The sequence below is a fragment of the Vulpes lagopus genome, chromosome 23, assembly GCF_018345385.1.
Source record: "Vulpes lagopus strain Blue_001 chromosome 23, ASM1834538v1, whole genome shotgun sequence".
NCBI lineage: Eukaryota > Metazoa > Chordata > Mammalia > Carnivora > Canidae > Vulpes > Vulpes lagopus.
The window spans coordinates 19,551,108-19,566,850 of NC_054846.1; the positions used below are offsets into that span (position 1 = coordinate 19,551,108).

At 46.5% G+C, this 15,743-nt stretch overlaps 1 protein-coding gene across 1 annotated transcript; it reads right to left on the reverse strand.

The window, feature by feature from the left end:
* Nucleotides 1-3,721: 3,721 nt before the first annotated feature.
* On the reverse strand, nucleotides 3,722-15,260 carry REELD1 (reeler domain containing 1). Its single transcript, XM_041737972.1, is given in 11 exon segments — nucleotides 3,722-3,871; nucleotides 3,873-3,942; nucleotides 3,944-4,023; nucleotides 4,025-4,216; nucleotides 5,025-5,088; nucleotides 5,820-6,129; nucleotides 6,448-6,469; nucleotides 9,004-9,145; nucleotides 11,396-11,525; nucleotides 11,528-11,614; nucleotides 15,044-15,260. Coding segments are annotated over 11 exon segments (1,464 nt in total).
* Nucleotides 15,261-15,743: the final 483 nt, after the last annotated feature.

Below are 15,743 nucleotides of genomic sequence, written 5' to 3' on the forward strand. Positions count from 1 at the left end.
CCAAACAGTTCTGTACCTGTTTCTACAAAACAAAAAAAGCTATGTTAAGATGTTGCATGAGTCCTTTGCCTTTTTTTTTTTTTTAAAGCTTTTAATGGCTTTGTGCTTTAGTAAATGCCTTCAGGTTAACACTTCCTACTGGCTCCCCTCTGGGGTGTCTCTGAAGCCAGGCTTAGTGGACCTTCAAGTTCACAGTAACAGAGGGGTTTTATGTCTCCTGACTACAGGTCTATGGACTCCACCGCCCCTGCCAAAAAAGAGTTTACTTGCAATGTCTCAGCAAATATGTCTGACCCCCAGCAGGAATTGTAGCCAGTGGCTATGGTGACAACTTAGTGCCGTGACCACTTCTGTTGGCTGGGTGGAGGAAGGGGGGGCTCACAGGGGAGAAGCTATCATGGAAAGGGAATAACATTTTTGGTGATCATGGAGTGTCTCTAAATGGACTAGATTTGTTTTGTTTTAGATTTTATTTTTTATTCCTAAGAGACAGAGAGAAAGAGAGGCAGAGACACAGGCAGAGGGAGAAGCAGGCTTCCTGCGGGGAGCCTGACATGGGACTCGATCCCGGGACCCCAGGATCACGCCCTGAGTGGAAGGCAGGCGTTCAATCGCTGAGCCCCCCAGGAGTCTTTAAATGGACTAGATTTAGAATTGCAGCTGCAGGGATGCCTGGGTGGCTCAGCAGTTGAGCATCTGCCTTTGGCTCAGGGCGTGATCCTGGAGTCCCGGGATCGAGTCCCACGTGGGGCTCCCTGCATGGACCCTGTTTCTTCCTCTGCCTGTGTCTCTGCCTCTCTTTCTGTCTCTCATGAATAAACAAATAAAGTCTCAAAAAAAAAAATTTGCAGCTGCAAGGTGACGTTAAGTAGTCAGTCCTGGTGGCTACAGGTTGAACATGCATTTACTGGTCACAGCAACTGGAAGAGGTAAAGAATTCAGTTTTCAAACTCTGATGAGGAAGCGGAGACTCAGAGGTCTGACTTCTGCACCGCTTCATTATTTTGCCCGTGGAGCCAGAGAAGAGGAAAAGGCCACCCCGGAGATTTCCCTCCCCTTCGCTGCTCCTCCTGGGGATGAACACCCCCTCCTTCTACTCACAGAAGCTGTGTGGCAGGCCAGCAGGCTAACCTGAGAGGAGGTGAATTAAAGACAGCTTCAAATCCTTTGCCACTTCTCCCATCAAAAATCAAAACCTTTCACCTGCCCTTCGAAGAAGGTGGGCTGGCCCATGACTTCCCTTAACCACTGGAAAGTGGCAGCAGCGAAACCATGTGACTTCCAAAGCTAGGCCTTAAGAGCCACCCAAATTCTGGTTTTGTCTGCTTGGAACACCCCCCTGGGAACCCAGGCACCATGCTAGAAGGAGCCGTGAAGAGAAGGGACAAATTGCTGCCTACGCACATCAACAGCCGAGGCCCAGCCCGCAGCCAGCACCCACCACCAGCCTGGTGAGCGAGTCACCTTGAACGTTCCAGCCCATTCAACAACACATGGAGCAGAACTGCTCCCCCGAGCCCAGGCAACCCCAGAACTGGGAAAGATGATCAATGTGGTGGTAGTGGCTGTTTTAAACCACTAGTTGAGGAGTAGTTTATTTCACAAACAACTGTGAAAGAATTTCTTACTGTTGGCCAGAGGATGATGGCCTGAGGCGAGCTCGCCACTGGTGGGATTCCTGGTCTGCATCTCGGGGAAGATACCATTGAGGAGGGTGGGGTATGTAGAAGGGGTGTCTCTGGCCACCACTGGAGTATAGTACATTCACTTCTTCCCCCAGAATTCCTAGAACACTCATTTGTGAGCACACAATTACCCAGGTCTCCATGTTCCTAATGAGGCTTTGCCTGAAGCCAGGAGACAGCTCTGCATAGCCTAGAATCCAGGAGGAGACAATCTTGGGCTTAGTGCCCCATGATCTAAAAGAAGCTGGAAAAACAGCAGGATCTGTCTCTTTCCCATACACTCCAGTTTTTTTTTTTTTTCATACACTCCATTTTTTTTTTTTTTTATGATAGTCACACAGAGAGAGAGAGAGAGAGAGAGAGAGAGGCAGAGACATAGGCAGAGGGAGAAGCAGGCTCCATGCACGGGGAGCCCGATGTGGGATTCGATCCTGGGTCTCCAGGATCGGGCCCTGGGCCAAAGGCAGGCGCCAAACCGCTGCGCCACCCAGGGATCCCCATACACTCCATTTTTTAAAAAACATTCTTTTTCTTGAATTGAAATGTCATGAATGCCCCTCTCTCTTAGGCAAGTTACTGAACTTATTCTTAAGTTATTGTGAGAGTTAAAGGTGAAAATGTATGCTGAGTTCTTTGCACAGTACCTGTGTGATTCAGGTGCTCAATAAACACCCTTTCCAAATTTATAGTGGTTTTTTGTTTCCACATTAAAATGTTTTATGACTCTGTAACAGGTTTACCTCTGAAAACGCAGCTAATTTCTGGGTGTCTTGTTAGCTGAGCATATTCAAAAGTTATACTCCAATCTGTCGTCTTGACCCCACATAGTACCTCTGGGACACTTGGCTAAGTCAAAGGGATCTTCATACATCACAAGAACAGGAAGATGGTCTTGGTCCACGACGCTGTCTTCCTTTTTGTCCTTGAAAAGACGAGTTGAGGTTCTTCTTCCAACTGTGTGGCATCAGCATTTTTTGCAGCCTGACCTTTGGCAAGAAGCAGTATGTCTGCTAGCTGTTGGGGTACACAAGCCGCCCATCAGGTGTGAAGGGATGGGAGGTCTCAGATCCATCTGCACCTCAAGAAGAGGCTTGCTTACCCCGCTCTCGTGTTCATGCGGTGCATACGCGTCTCTCCACAGATGTGTTGGATGGAGTTCCCTCAGACTCGCCTTGCTTCACATCAGTCTCCAAGGCGGATCTGCCTGGCTTTGAGTTTCCAAGACGACTGAATACCCCAGCACTCGCCTAGTCATCTGAAGCAGAGCCAGCTGGAGGCTAGTTTTGAAAATGAAACTTCTGAGGAGGTTTGGGGAGTGCAAGTGGGGGCTGCAGTTCTTTCTTCTTCTGAGAGACACGACCCCGATGTTACTTTTTTTCAAAGAGTGAGAGCAAATGAGCCTGCCACACTGAGGAGGGACAGAGCTTCTATTTCTGCAGGTTCCTCAAGGCAACAGAGGAAGCTCCGCGGCCAAGGGAGTCTAGTTAATGAGCAGGTTATACAATATTCATTGTGTTGAGTTTAACTCTTCAAACAGAACATCTAATTGTGAAAAGAAAAAAAGCAGCTAAATTACAGATGTTAAGACAACAAAGCCCGAGAAGAGCTAACTCCCTGTGCTGATCAACCTGTCCTTCCCTCGCTTCCTCTGATCCCCGAGTCCTCCTCCGCTGTTCTCGCTGGGCTGTGACCCCGCGGGGCAGGGCCCACCAGGCCGCACCCCCCACCCCCCCAGGCCTGTGTCCCCCTCAGCTGTGACCCCGCGGGGCAGGGCCCACCAGGCCGCGCACCTGCCCCCCAGGCCTGTGTCCCCCTCGGCTGTGACCCCACGGGGCAGGGCCCACCAGGCCTGTGTACCCTTCGGCTGTGACCCCGCGGGGCAGGGCCCACCAGGCCGCGCACCCCCCCCAGGCCTGTGTCCCCCCTGCCCACAGAGGCCGTCGGGCTGTGCTCCGCTTCTGCCAGAACCAAACCGTTCTCTCCCGCCTTCCTGCGGGGCCCTGCCCACCGCCGCTCGGGCACCGCCGCTCCGGGCATCAGCGCCCCCGCAGGCCGCCGAGGGACACCGCCGTCTGCCGGTGACAGTCCTGGCCGAGCAGCGGGCGAAGGCCAGAGGCCAGGAACGCGGCCAAGGTGGCAGGAAGGCCAAGCAGGATGGGCAGCTGGGCAGTCCCGAGCTGGGTCCCCGGCAGGGCACTGCCCCCCCAGTCCCACCTCAGGCCTTGGTCCGTCTTCCCGGGGTGCCCCTTCTCCCCCTTCCACGGTCCTCCCCCACCCTGGGCTCCCTGGGCTTTGACTGAGGCAAGAAGCTGGCAGAAGGCCTCGATGCTTCTGACCGCCGCCAGTGGCAGGTGACCTGGAAGCGGCAGAGGTGTGGGGGGAGGGGGGCACTGGGGGGGGTGGGGGGGTGGAGCGGCCTCAGCCTGGTTCCCAGGGAGCGCTCCAGAGGAGCAGAGGTGCCACGGATCCCTAGGACGGATGGTGGACACGGGGGACCTCATCACAGTCCTACTGGAGGACTCCATTTTGTCCTAGAAAAGCAAAGATGTGGGGGGTGGGGGGAGGAGAAAGTCTAAAGACCTGGTCTTTTTCCAAGCTGCCACTGAATGTTATACTTAATCTGTGTTCCAGAAAGAGTCCCAGGCAGCAGCTGAAAAAGCAGCCTTGTGCCTGCTCCTAAAAGAGCTCACAGTAAAATGTGATGTGCCCTTGTGATTGACAGGGATGAGGTGGCTAATGGAAACCCCACAAAGAGAGCATGGAGGCCACTTACAAGGATAAACTTAGGGTCCTTAAGAGGCTTCCAGACCGATAGGCACCATTATCATCTCCAAGGGCCAAAAGCTTTGAGTGTCTTTTTACGCTAGGACCCATGCAAGAGGGCATTTAATCTTGCTGGAGGTTCCAATAAATTTGAGTAAGAATATTATACCATGTTTTAGTTTGTGTTCCTTTTAAGACTTCAAAGGAATAGTAAATCAGTGGACATGTATATTTTATATTGCCCATTGATCTAACCTCTAGAACCATACATGGTGTTTTGAGGCCAATGTTATAAACAGTGGTGGAGAGCTGGGGAGATGGGAATTATTTACTGAGGCTAAGCGGGAAAACAAATCACTAAAACTATCAATTTCTACAATTGTCGATAATTTCAGAGACACTGAGTATAACAGAAAGGCTGGTATTGATTGGTAAAAAGATGCTGTGCATATATTATACCCTTGTCTCCTCTCAATTTTGGTTCCTAGTCTAATAGCTCTGCTTTCCTAGCCTGGAACCTCCCACACTGGGATCAAAATATCAACCTCATCACCCACCCACAACCAGGGCTGTTACCTGTTCATCCCTATCTAAGGGTAGGCAAGTTTCCAACAAATCAGAGCTTGGATCATTCTGAGTCCTAAAGGGAAGGATAGAAGGGCTAAGAGAAGACTAAGTAGACAGATCAAAAATCAACATTTCCACCATTGTTGTGTATACTGACAAAATCAGATTTCCTTAGAAAGACTCCTGAGTTTGGAGTTAGGGGCTAAAGGGTATAGGGGGAGAGGGGCGGGGAAGAGGCAGGTGAGAACAGTAACAAAAGACTCACTGAATGTTTTTATTTATTTTGCATAAAATATGTATTTGTATACTATAAATTTACATATCTCTGCTCTAAAACATATATTCATATCTAATTTTATTTGTAACAGCATATCAGAGATCTCATCCTGTCCAAGAAAGTGCAGTTTCCCCAGGTGATTTTCATACCCAGCCCTTTGGGCCAGTAGCCCTTCTACAATCAGGGTTTCTTTTTCTTTCTTTTTTTTTTTTTTTTAAGATTTTATTTATTCATTCATGACAGACACAGAGAGAGAGAGAGGGAGAAGCAGGCTCCATGCAGGGAGCCCGATGTGGGACTTGATCCCTGGTCTCCAGGATCACACCCTGGGCCGAAGGCGGCACCAAACCGCCAGGCCACCTACAATCAGGGTTTCTTGTGCACCTAAGAAAAAATATGGTGAGATCTTTTCCTGTCAGATGCCAAGAAGTTTATGTTTCCTAAGTCGGCACCCCAGTTTGGCCAGTTTGGTGGGATAAGTTTGGCCTTATCCCACCATAACACTGAATGGCCCACTCATCCATTACCTGAGGTGGGTGCTAGGAATGGAAGCAATGCCCTCTGAGAAGAGTCTCCTGAGAGCCATGAGTCTCTCCAGCCCACGGATATCCAGGGATGGTTCTAGGATTAGGTTGCTGTCCCCCCTGGGTTACTGGCCATTGCTGATTGCAGTAGCTGTGGGTGAAGATGATTGGAAAAGAGTCTTTACATCCCCAGGAAACTCTGTCATCCACAAACTTGCAGGAAAAGGATCTAAGCTGTTCTTCTCTGCAGCTCCAGTTAGGGAACCAGCAAAGATGTTTGCAGGCTGGGGAAGAGTGCTGGGGAGACTGGGAGCTAAAGAGAGATCCAAAGACACCACAAAAGACAGTGAGAGCATTTTCCTTGTATTGATTGGCATAAACAACTATGATAATGGGGTAAATACTAGAGACTTTGATATGTTTAGGGCAAACCATTACGTTGGGCCACTCAAAAGTATCAATAAAAGGATGATCTGCCCAGTGATATAACTCTTGACCAAGTGGCAAAGGACTTGATTTTTAACATCTTTTTTTTTTTTAAATAAGTCTCTGGTCCTCTGTACTTGTGCATTCTTAACAGCCACCGCTTAGGGAGCATAGAAACCATTGTGACCACTATATTTTTTCGTACCTCTGCCAAAAACTGCTTCTAGCTAGAAAAAAAACAAAATCAGAATCCCACAAATCAAAGATTTTTGAAAGCCCTAGGTCTTTCCTGCCATATTATCAACAGGAAAAGTCTCTCCCATGATGATAATGACTTGAGCCTCTGCCATGGGCAGAGTCAAGATCAGTGCCCTCCACTGCCCTCCACCTTCTCATTTCCCATCCATGACTGCCCAACATGACAGCCTAGAGCTTTAGGAATAAGAATTAGAAAGAGTGCAGCAAGCAAACAAGCATCAGTTTGGAGTCAGATTATTGTCTGGGTTCAGCTCTCCACTCTGCTAACTCCTGTTTTGGGGCAAGTCCTCCAGGAGCATCAGTTTCTTCTTTTGCAAAATGGGACCAAGAATCGTTCCTAGGAATAGAGCTGCTGAAGAGGTGAAATAAAATCACTGATGTAGAAGCATCGAGCACAGTACCTGGCACAGGTGCAGCCTGCAATGAGGGTTTACCATGATAACGGTTAGGATGACGATGGTGTTTGCAAAAAAGCACATTAGCAGAGGTTTCTCTGGCCAGGGCTCTAACTGGGTTGGAATGCATTTTTTTTTCTTTTAGGGCCACTCTTCTCCAAAGCCTTTGTCACTCAAACATTGAGAATGAAGTGAAAAACAAAGAAACCTAAAGGTCACACAGAATGTGGCAAAAGCTCAACAGTTTTAAACTCCTGCCTGAAATCTGAATGCATTCGGACATTTCCCGTGGATACGTTGTATGATGGGCATTGCTGTGGGTGCTGGGGATGCTGCACAGTGGTGGCTGTTGTTTCTGAACTTGAAACCTAGGAGAGACTCTTAGATGCTCAACCTTATAAATTACAGTGTGATGAGACCTTTAAAACCAGAACTAAGAAGGCAATTACATTTGCCTCCCAAGGAGTATGGGGGAAATTTTCACAAAAGAGTTATTTGAACCTCCCCTTGAAAGAGAAATAGATGATCAGGAGGAACAGCCCAGTTTGAGGAAATGTCAGAAAGCAAAACATAGAGATCATGCCTAATGGGGTTGGGTAGACCCCAAAGTGTCCTGAGGGTCTACTGGGAAATAAGTTTGAGAAATATAATAGGCTATTTTTTTTCAGTACACTATCTTCTTAATGTGAAAATTCATAACTCATAATTTGCCTACTGCAATCTTCTTACAGTTAAGAAATCTATTCCACTTTGCTAGATGACAACCCCCCACCCCACCACAATGCACATGCACGCACACACTCCTTCTTCCTTTGAGAAACGCTGGGGTTTGTGTAGAGGAACGGGCAGGAAAACAGTCTGGGCCAAGAGGGGAGGAATGTGTGCAGCAGCATACTAAGGGGTTCACCCTGTAGTGCCTCAGACAGGAGTCTGTCACCCCGTGGGGGACAAGGTTCCCAGCGGGGTCCCAAGACAGCCTGCAGGGACAACATAATGCAACTTCCTGACACCTCACTTTTATTCGTATTCATATTAAAACAAACATGCTTGGGATTAAAATGCAACCATTGCATGACTTAGAAAATAAAACATGAGGGATCCCTGGGTGGCGCAGTGGTTTAGCGCCTGCCTTTGGCCCAGGGCGCCATCCTGGAGACCCGGGATCGAATCCCACATCGGGCTCCCGGTGCATGGAGCCTGCTTCTCCCTCTGCCTGTGTCTCTGCCTCTCTCTCTCTCTCTCTGTGACTATCATAAAAAAAAGAAAAAAAGAAAATAAAACATGAGACTTGGACCACACGTTGGATTTGCAGGGTCTTCTTCAGGCCACAGTCAGACCTTGAGATCTTTACTTTTAGGAGTATCTTGGCAGGAAGGTTGGGGGAGTGGTGTGGGGCAGTGGGGAGAAGACAGTCTGGGGCAAAGGCAGGGTGCGGAGGGTGGCCCAGAGTAAGCCGCGTGCCTGGGTCCACTAGAGCGAAGTGAGCCTTTAGTACGTTGGCCAAGAGCAAAGGACCGAGTAAAGGGAAGTGGAATTGAAAGGATTAAAGGTTGGATCTTCGGTGCAGGTGGCCCTTCTGAGTGCATCGGTTCAGAGCACTTAACTAGAAATAAATCATGGAAATGAGTTCCATATCGCCAGGAATGCTCAGGGGACTATTGGATTCTCTAGCTGGATCCTCTCGTTTTGTTTTGTTTCAGAAGGTCATGGGCCCAAGGAGTCTCGGCTTATGTGCTGAGCCCCGGGAAAGTCTGTTGCCTTCAAAACGGCCTCTCCTTCCGGACTGGGTGCTCCAACCCAGGCTTCGAGGAGCCTTGTACCTACCATGGAAAGTGACAATTAAAGCTGGACACGTTTTTATATAAAAAGAAGAAAAGACCCATGTCTTTCTTGTGCTCTTCGGGTGGCCCCAGGGGTCTGCAGAAACCCCCTTCGAGGGCGCTACGACTGGGAGGTGCAGGAGGTGCAGGAGAGGGGGGAGAGGGAGGGGGGGAGAGGGGGAGTGGGGAGAGGGGTGCTGCTCTTGGGCTCTCGGCAGTATGGGCCTCTCCAGCCCCGGCCCCGACGGGAACACAGCTGCTCCAAACTGTGGCCCAGCGGGGCCGCACCCGGGCCCGGCCGCTTCCTCCGGGTCCCTCCTGCCTGGGCCGCGGTGGCCTCGGCCTGGCCTGTGCCACGGGGCCGCCGGGCTCCCCAGGTGAGTCAGTCCTCTCCCAGTAAACGAAATACGACTGGACAACTGATAAACGGTGGATAAAGAGAGAAAAATGAGGCAAGGATTTAATTTCCTTTAAATAATACCTGAAGGGAGCGCCTGGTAGCTCAGTGGTTGAGCGTCTGCCTTCGGCTCAGGTCATGACCCCGGGGTCGTGGGATCGAGTCCCGCATCGGGCTCCCCGCAGGGACCCTGCTTCTCCCTCTGCCTGTGTCTCTGCCTCTCTCTCTCTGTCTCTCTCATGAATAAATAAATAAAGACTTTTTAAAAATAAGTAATATCTGAAGAAGAACAAAAGTCTAAGTGAATAGAAAAACTGAAGACATGATCGTATTGCCCTTTAGGTGACTGTGCTCTCTTTAGAAACAAACACTCAGAAGCAGCAAATAATTATTTTTTTATTTTATTTTAAGATTTTATTTATTTATTCATGAGAGACACAGAGAGAGAGGCAGAGACACAGGTAGAGGGAGAAGCAGGCCCCATGCAAGGAGCCTGACGTGGGACTCGATCCTGGAAATCTGGGATCTCTCCCTGAGCCAAAGGCAGATGCTCAACCGCTTGGCCACCCAGGCATCCCAAGAGCAGCAAATAATTAAAATGGGGAAGGACATGTACATATCAATTACCCTCCTGAATAAATACAGGCATTAAAAAAACTCATTTTGACCAAAAGAGGTCTTCTTAAACTATTTAGTCTCAAAAGGTTTCGTCTTCAACTTTATTATTATCCATTACTGGTATGTTGTTAATTGAATTACTCTGTTAATTGAAAATTTCATAATTCTGTTGTACAATCTTAGAGCTCTGTTGTAATTGTAGATTCTATTGGAAATCAGAGATAACTTGTTAGTACTCTAACTAATATTTTGAATACTTAATGGCTTTCTGTAGTAAAAATCACTTTCACAAACGTTATCTCATTTACCCTTCCAAAAATTTCACTGACATAGGGATAATTGGCTAGAATTATTTTTCCCACTTTAAGTATTCAGAAGGCAGTTATAAAGATATGATCAATTTAGCTGAGGTCATCCAGAATACTAGGTGCAAATAAGAGTCATGGCACAGGCCTCAGACATGTCCATCTGTCACTGTCACTGTAGGTGAGGATCCGAGAGGTGAGTGAGCACAGGGCAACTTTGGAAGAGGCTTCTGGTCAGGTGACTTCACTGTCAAATGGAGACAATAATTTCTAAACTACTTCCTACGTAGCACACAGCAGCTGTGATGGCAAATCCAGAAATAGAAATGGAGACGTTTTAAGAAATAAAAGGAGCTATACAGATTTAAGGACTTCAGATAACACACGTCCCCTGTCCTGGATTAGAACCAAAGCCCCCCAGGCAGCAGCTAGTTTACACTAATAGTCAAGTGGATACTGACCTTCCCAAATGGGCAAACTCATTAGGGTATGGGGTTTTCTTCCCTGCTATCCTGCCTGCTGAGTTAGGCCACCAGGAAGGGATGGAAAAGGTGCACTGTGGTGGGGTGGGGGGCAACACAGCTCATTTGTCATTATTCCCAGTGCAGAGAGAAATTCTGGTGAGGAAGACAGCATGGCATGTGGATGCCTCCACCCTCAGGCACAGCCTCTCCCATATATATATATGAGCGTGTGGGGAAAAGAAACTGAGAAATATACACCTTTCCCAAGAGTAAAAAAAAAAAAAAAAAATTTATCTTTCTTGGTAAATGCAAGTATCTGAAAGGAAATGCAAAGCAAGTGTCCCATTTTGAGTAATGATGCATATATGGGGTTTCCTGTTGCCAGGAACTGTTGTAACCACTTTGCATATGCTGGCCTTTAATCCGTATAGAAGCCCCTGAGGTAGGTGCTGTCATCATTACACACATCTGATAGGCCATAAGCCAAGGCACAGGGACCTCAGTGGCTTTCCCTGTGCCCAGGAAAGTGTCTATTCATCTGTCTGTCTCAGCCTCTGTCTTTCTCACTTTTCCCTCCTCTCCCGCTGGTCCTTCTTCTTGCTCTGGTCAGGATTTCCTAGGGAGGTTGGCCAAGATGCACCTGTGGAGCCAGAGAGGAGGGGAAATCATGTATTCCTGGACTGTGGATAATGACAAAGAGAGGAACTGGGGGCAACTTCTTTTTTAGTTACCGTCTGCATGGACTGTCTAGTTGAGGCAGTCCTCATCATCCTGCCCTTGTCATTAGGTGGCTGGAGGTAGGGGCCAAAGCATGAAGGAAGAGAAAGGAGAAGCTCCCTCTCTTCAGAGTGTAAGGCTCCATTAGCAAGAAGCTGCACTGCCCTCACTCTTACGGGAATCTGATGTCCCCCACAGGCTGGGCAGGGGCTTTCCACTCGAAGGACAGGTTTCCCTTCCGGGATTTGTCAGAGTGGGTGATTGTGTCAGCCTCTTGAAAACAAGCCATTGCTTTGGAATGAAGAGGAACAAAACAAAAGTGCCAGCTACTTGATGATCAGACACTCTTCAAGCCTAAAGTAGAAATCCCATGAAATCACAACTGCTCCTCACGGTCACTGCAACAGAAAACACCCATCCAAGGTGAGCACTCTTGATGTGGTTCTGTTTGGTGATTTTACATGGGCATGTTCAAAACTAAAAGCTTAAGACCAGCCCCCAGAAAGTACACAATTCATTCAGGAGGAAAAAATGTTGAAGTGCTACTTCACACCCAAAATAAACTCCATTTAGATCAAAGTCGTATCAAAATTAAATACAAAAACAAAAACAAAACAAAACCTAGGAAAAATACGGTTTTTAAAAAAATATTGTAGTTGGAATGCTTTTCTAAGAAAAACCCAATTTCCTTAAAGAAAAAGATTATTTTAAAAAATTGTGAATATAGGGTTCCCTGGGTGGCGCAGCGGTTTGGCGCCTGCCTTTGGCCCAGGGTGCGATCCTGGAGACCCGGGATCGAATCCCACGTCAGGTTCCCAGTGCATGGAGCCTGCTTCTCCCTCTGCCTATGTCTCTGCCTCTCTCTCTCTCTCTCTCTGTATGACTACATAAATAAATAATAAAAAAATTTTTTAAAAATTGTGAATATAGGAGAAATTAAAAGACAAATTATAAACTGAGAAAAGTATTTGTAAAGATACAAAACAGACAAATATACAAAGAGTAATGGTGAATCAATAAAAAGATGACCAAACCCAAAATTATCAAAGGACATAAACAGAAAATAAAATAAAGTCAGTCATGGTTTATTAAAGAGGGCACTTGTGATGAGCACTGAGTGTAATATGTAAGTGAGGAATCACTAAATCCTACACCTGAAACCGATTTTACCATATACGTTATAAAACTAAAATTTAAATAAAAACTTGAAATAAAAAATCATGATTTAAAAAACAATTATTAGACACTATTTTATACCTACCTTATTAACAAAGTTTAATAAATCAGTAAACAGTATTGATAACACGGGAAAAATGAGGACACTCATTTGCTAGTGCTAGAACTAGAAACCATGCAACTCTTTGAGGGGGTAATATTATTTTCCCCCTATTTTCCCCTAATAATATTTTCCATAGATAATATGCAATTACACTCATTTGCTAGTGCTAGAACTAGAAACCATGCAACTCTTTGAGGGGGGTAATATTATTTCCCCCCTATTTTCCCCTAATAATATTTTCCATAGATAATATGCAATTACCTCTGATACATGTTACAACATGGAAGGACCTAGAAAACATTACAGTAAGTGAAATTAGCTAGATACAAAAATGACATATTGCACAATTCCACTTACATGAGGTACAGAGAGCAGGTAAATTATCATAAAGACAGAAAGATTACAGAGATTACCAGGGTCTGTGAGGAGAGCAGCCTGGAGATTATTGTTTAGTGGGTACAGAGCTTCTGCTTGAGATAATGAAAAAGTTCTGGAAATGGATAATGGTGATGGTGTACAACAGTGTGAATGTACTTAATGTTATTGAATTGTGTACTTCAATTAGAATGGCAAATTTTATGTTAAATATATAAATATGTTATTATATTAATATATATTGATATATTTTTTAACACACCAAAAAAGCCCAGAAATGCAGTTTCCCTTTGATCTAGCAATTTCACTTGCAGGAATTTTCCTTATAGACATAAATAATATGGCAAACTCGTTTGTAATTAAATGAGTAGCTTTTAAAACCAGGGTCATAACTTTATAGGCTTGGTAAATGCAGCTTACTGTCTGTGATCATTTTATTTTCCACACATTTGAACTTAACATTTGTATAAATTTTTAGTTATTACTTAAAACTGGGCATTATGCTAGGCATTGAGCATCCATGAACAGTATAACATAATCCTTACCTTAAAGGAACTCACAGATCAGTAGGATCCCCAAAAAAAGAAGACTGTAATCTCAGCACAATAAAGTCATAACTGACCCTCACTGAATCCACGAAGTGCTCCTTCCAGCTGTTTATTATGTATGTTAGTTAGTTCTGATCACAATCCAATTACACTTCCTTCAGGTCTTTTATTAGAATTTGGGTGTCACATATTTTGGGTCATTTTTACAGCTAACATAGTGCTTTGATTTTTGCCATTTTCATTCCCTTAGCCACAGAACACAGGGGTGCCCACATATTGATCCCCTCGTGCTGGGGTGCCTAGGTGCATACTGCGGTGGTTGGAGCCCCCAGGAAAGTTGTCTCCAGCTTCGAGTGGCCCCTTGGATTTGCCCCAGCGTGCTTTACATATATTATCATTTTACATATATTATCATTTCACATCACGCTGTATCGTGATGTGACAAAGTTTGGGAAGCTCTGTTGGAGTTGAATTTCATCTAAATTTCTGAACAGCCTGAATTTCAGTTTGGGGAGTATGTTGCTGTGGGTGTCAATATGTGGCTCACACACTTCTTCCCCACTCTTACCAGTAGAACGGAATGATTGGGTAAAACAATACACATGGAGTCCATTGTATTTTATTGTATTTTTTTTGTCAATTGTATTTTATCCCCTCTAATTGCCATCAAAAGGGGGTAGAGCAAACACTGCTGATGTGTTTGAGTTCACACATGGCTGCATAGACGCTTTCCAGTCTACACTCAGCTATCACCTTCGGCATCCATAGATTTCTTCTCTGCTTTTTCATCTGGGAGCTTGGTCCACGGTCAGCAGGCATGACTCTAAAGTGTGTGTGTGTGTGTGTGTGTGTGTGTGTGTGTGTGTGTGTGTGTTGTGGGGACACCACCCTCAACCCCTAAATGCCCCAGTCTCTCATCCTCCTGAGACATGATTCAGAAGGGTGTTTCATGTGGTTTCTCCAAGGGTCCCCACTGGGACTGAGTTCCAGGTGCCCAGAGCAGTGACAGGCCCAATCTCACACTTCTTACTGGTGTCTCTCTCTTCTGTGTCTCCCTTTCCTCCTCTTACTTCCTGGAATCACCTCCCAAATAAACTCCTGCCCTCAAGTTCTTTCCCTGCTTTTGCAGGCACTCGAACGAAAATAGCAGGAAATACTCTTCACTCTGCAAATGATGTAGTTTTAAATAAGGAAACTAAAGTCTGTTTCACACATACACACACCATACATGAAGTTTGTTCAGGGCAATTTTATTCATATCTTATAAGAAGGATGGATAATTTTTTTTATAACAGTGCTATTCGTGCCTTCTTTTACTTATTTATTTTTATTTTTTTATTTTTTATTATATACAGAGAGAGGCAGAGGGAGAAGCAGCTCCATGCCTGGAGCCCGACGCGGGACTCGATCCCGGGTCTCCAGGATCGCGCCCTGGGCCTAAGGCAGGTGCTAAACCCCTGCGCCACCCAGGGATCCCCTGTGCCTTCTTTTCAAAACGATTATCAGCATAGAGATTAGTGATGCGGCTCTCATGATACAAATGTTTCGTGCTTATCTTTGGCTAAATAATTGCTTCTTAGGATTAAGTGGAACTTTAGCCAAGGAAATTCCTGCTTGGAACAAACACAGCTTGGAATTTGTCGGTAGGTCCGGGGGGGCGGGGTGCACAGCCTCTCCCATAGGAACCTGAACCCGCGTGGCCGGGAGGAGCAGGACCTGCTGGTGTGAGGTGTGAGGTGTGAGGTGTGAGGCCAGGCCGCGCCTCCTCCCAGGCCCGGAGCCAGCACGCGGGGCTCGCAGCTGGGCACGAGGCCGGCCTGCGACGGCGGCCCAGACCCGCATCCTGCCCTTTGCCTATGTCACGAGAAACAACGGCTTCAATCCGATGCTATTTCAGAAAATGACGTGAGGTCCTCTTGAGGGTGACCGGTCTGAATCCTCGCCGCCCCTAAACCTGAGATACGGTTCGTGCTGCCTCCCCAGCTTGCAAGGGCTCAAGGTCGAGATGGAAAAGACGCGCTGGGGTGGGGGTAGGAAATGCTTCATTTCTAAACACTTTTTTTGTTGTTAAAACCTCTCTTCTTATAATTTTCTCATAAGACCAGACTGTTTCTTTTTGAAGAGGATTTAATTAAGTCAAAGAACTAAGACCAGAAAATATTTGTGTCCTGGCGTGAACTCTTTACAAGCTGCCTGACCCCCAAGAGCTCCAAGGCGCTCCTGGCCGAGGGAGCACCCCGTATCCAATACGGTCAGGCAGCGTGGCATGTGGCGGCTTGGGTTCGGGTCTAATCGCTACAATTGCAAATTACAGAGTAGAATATT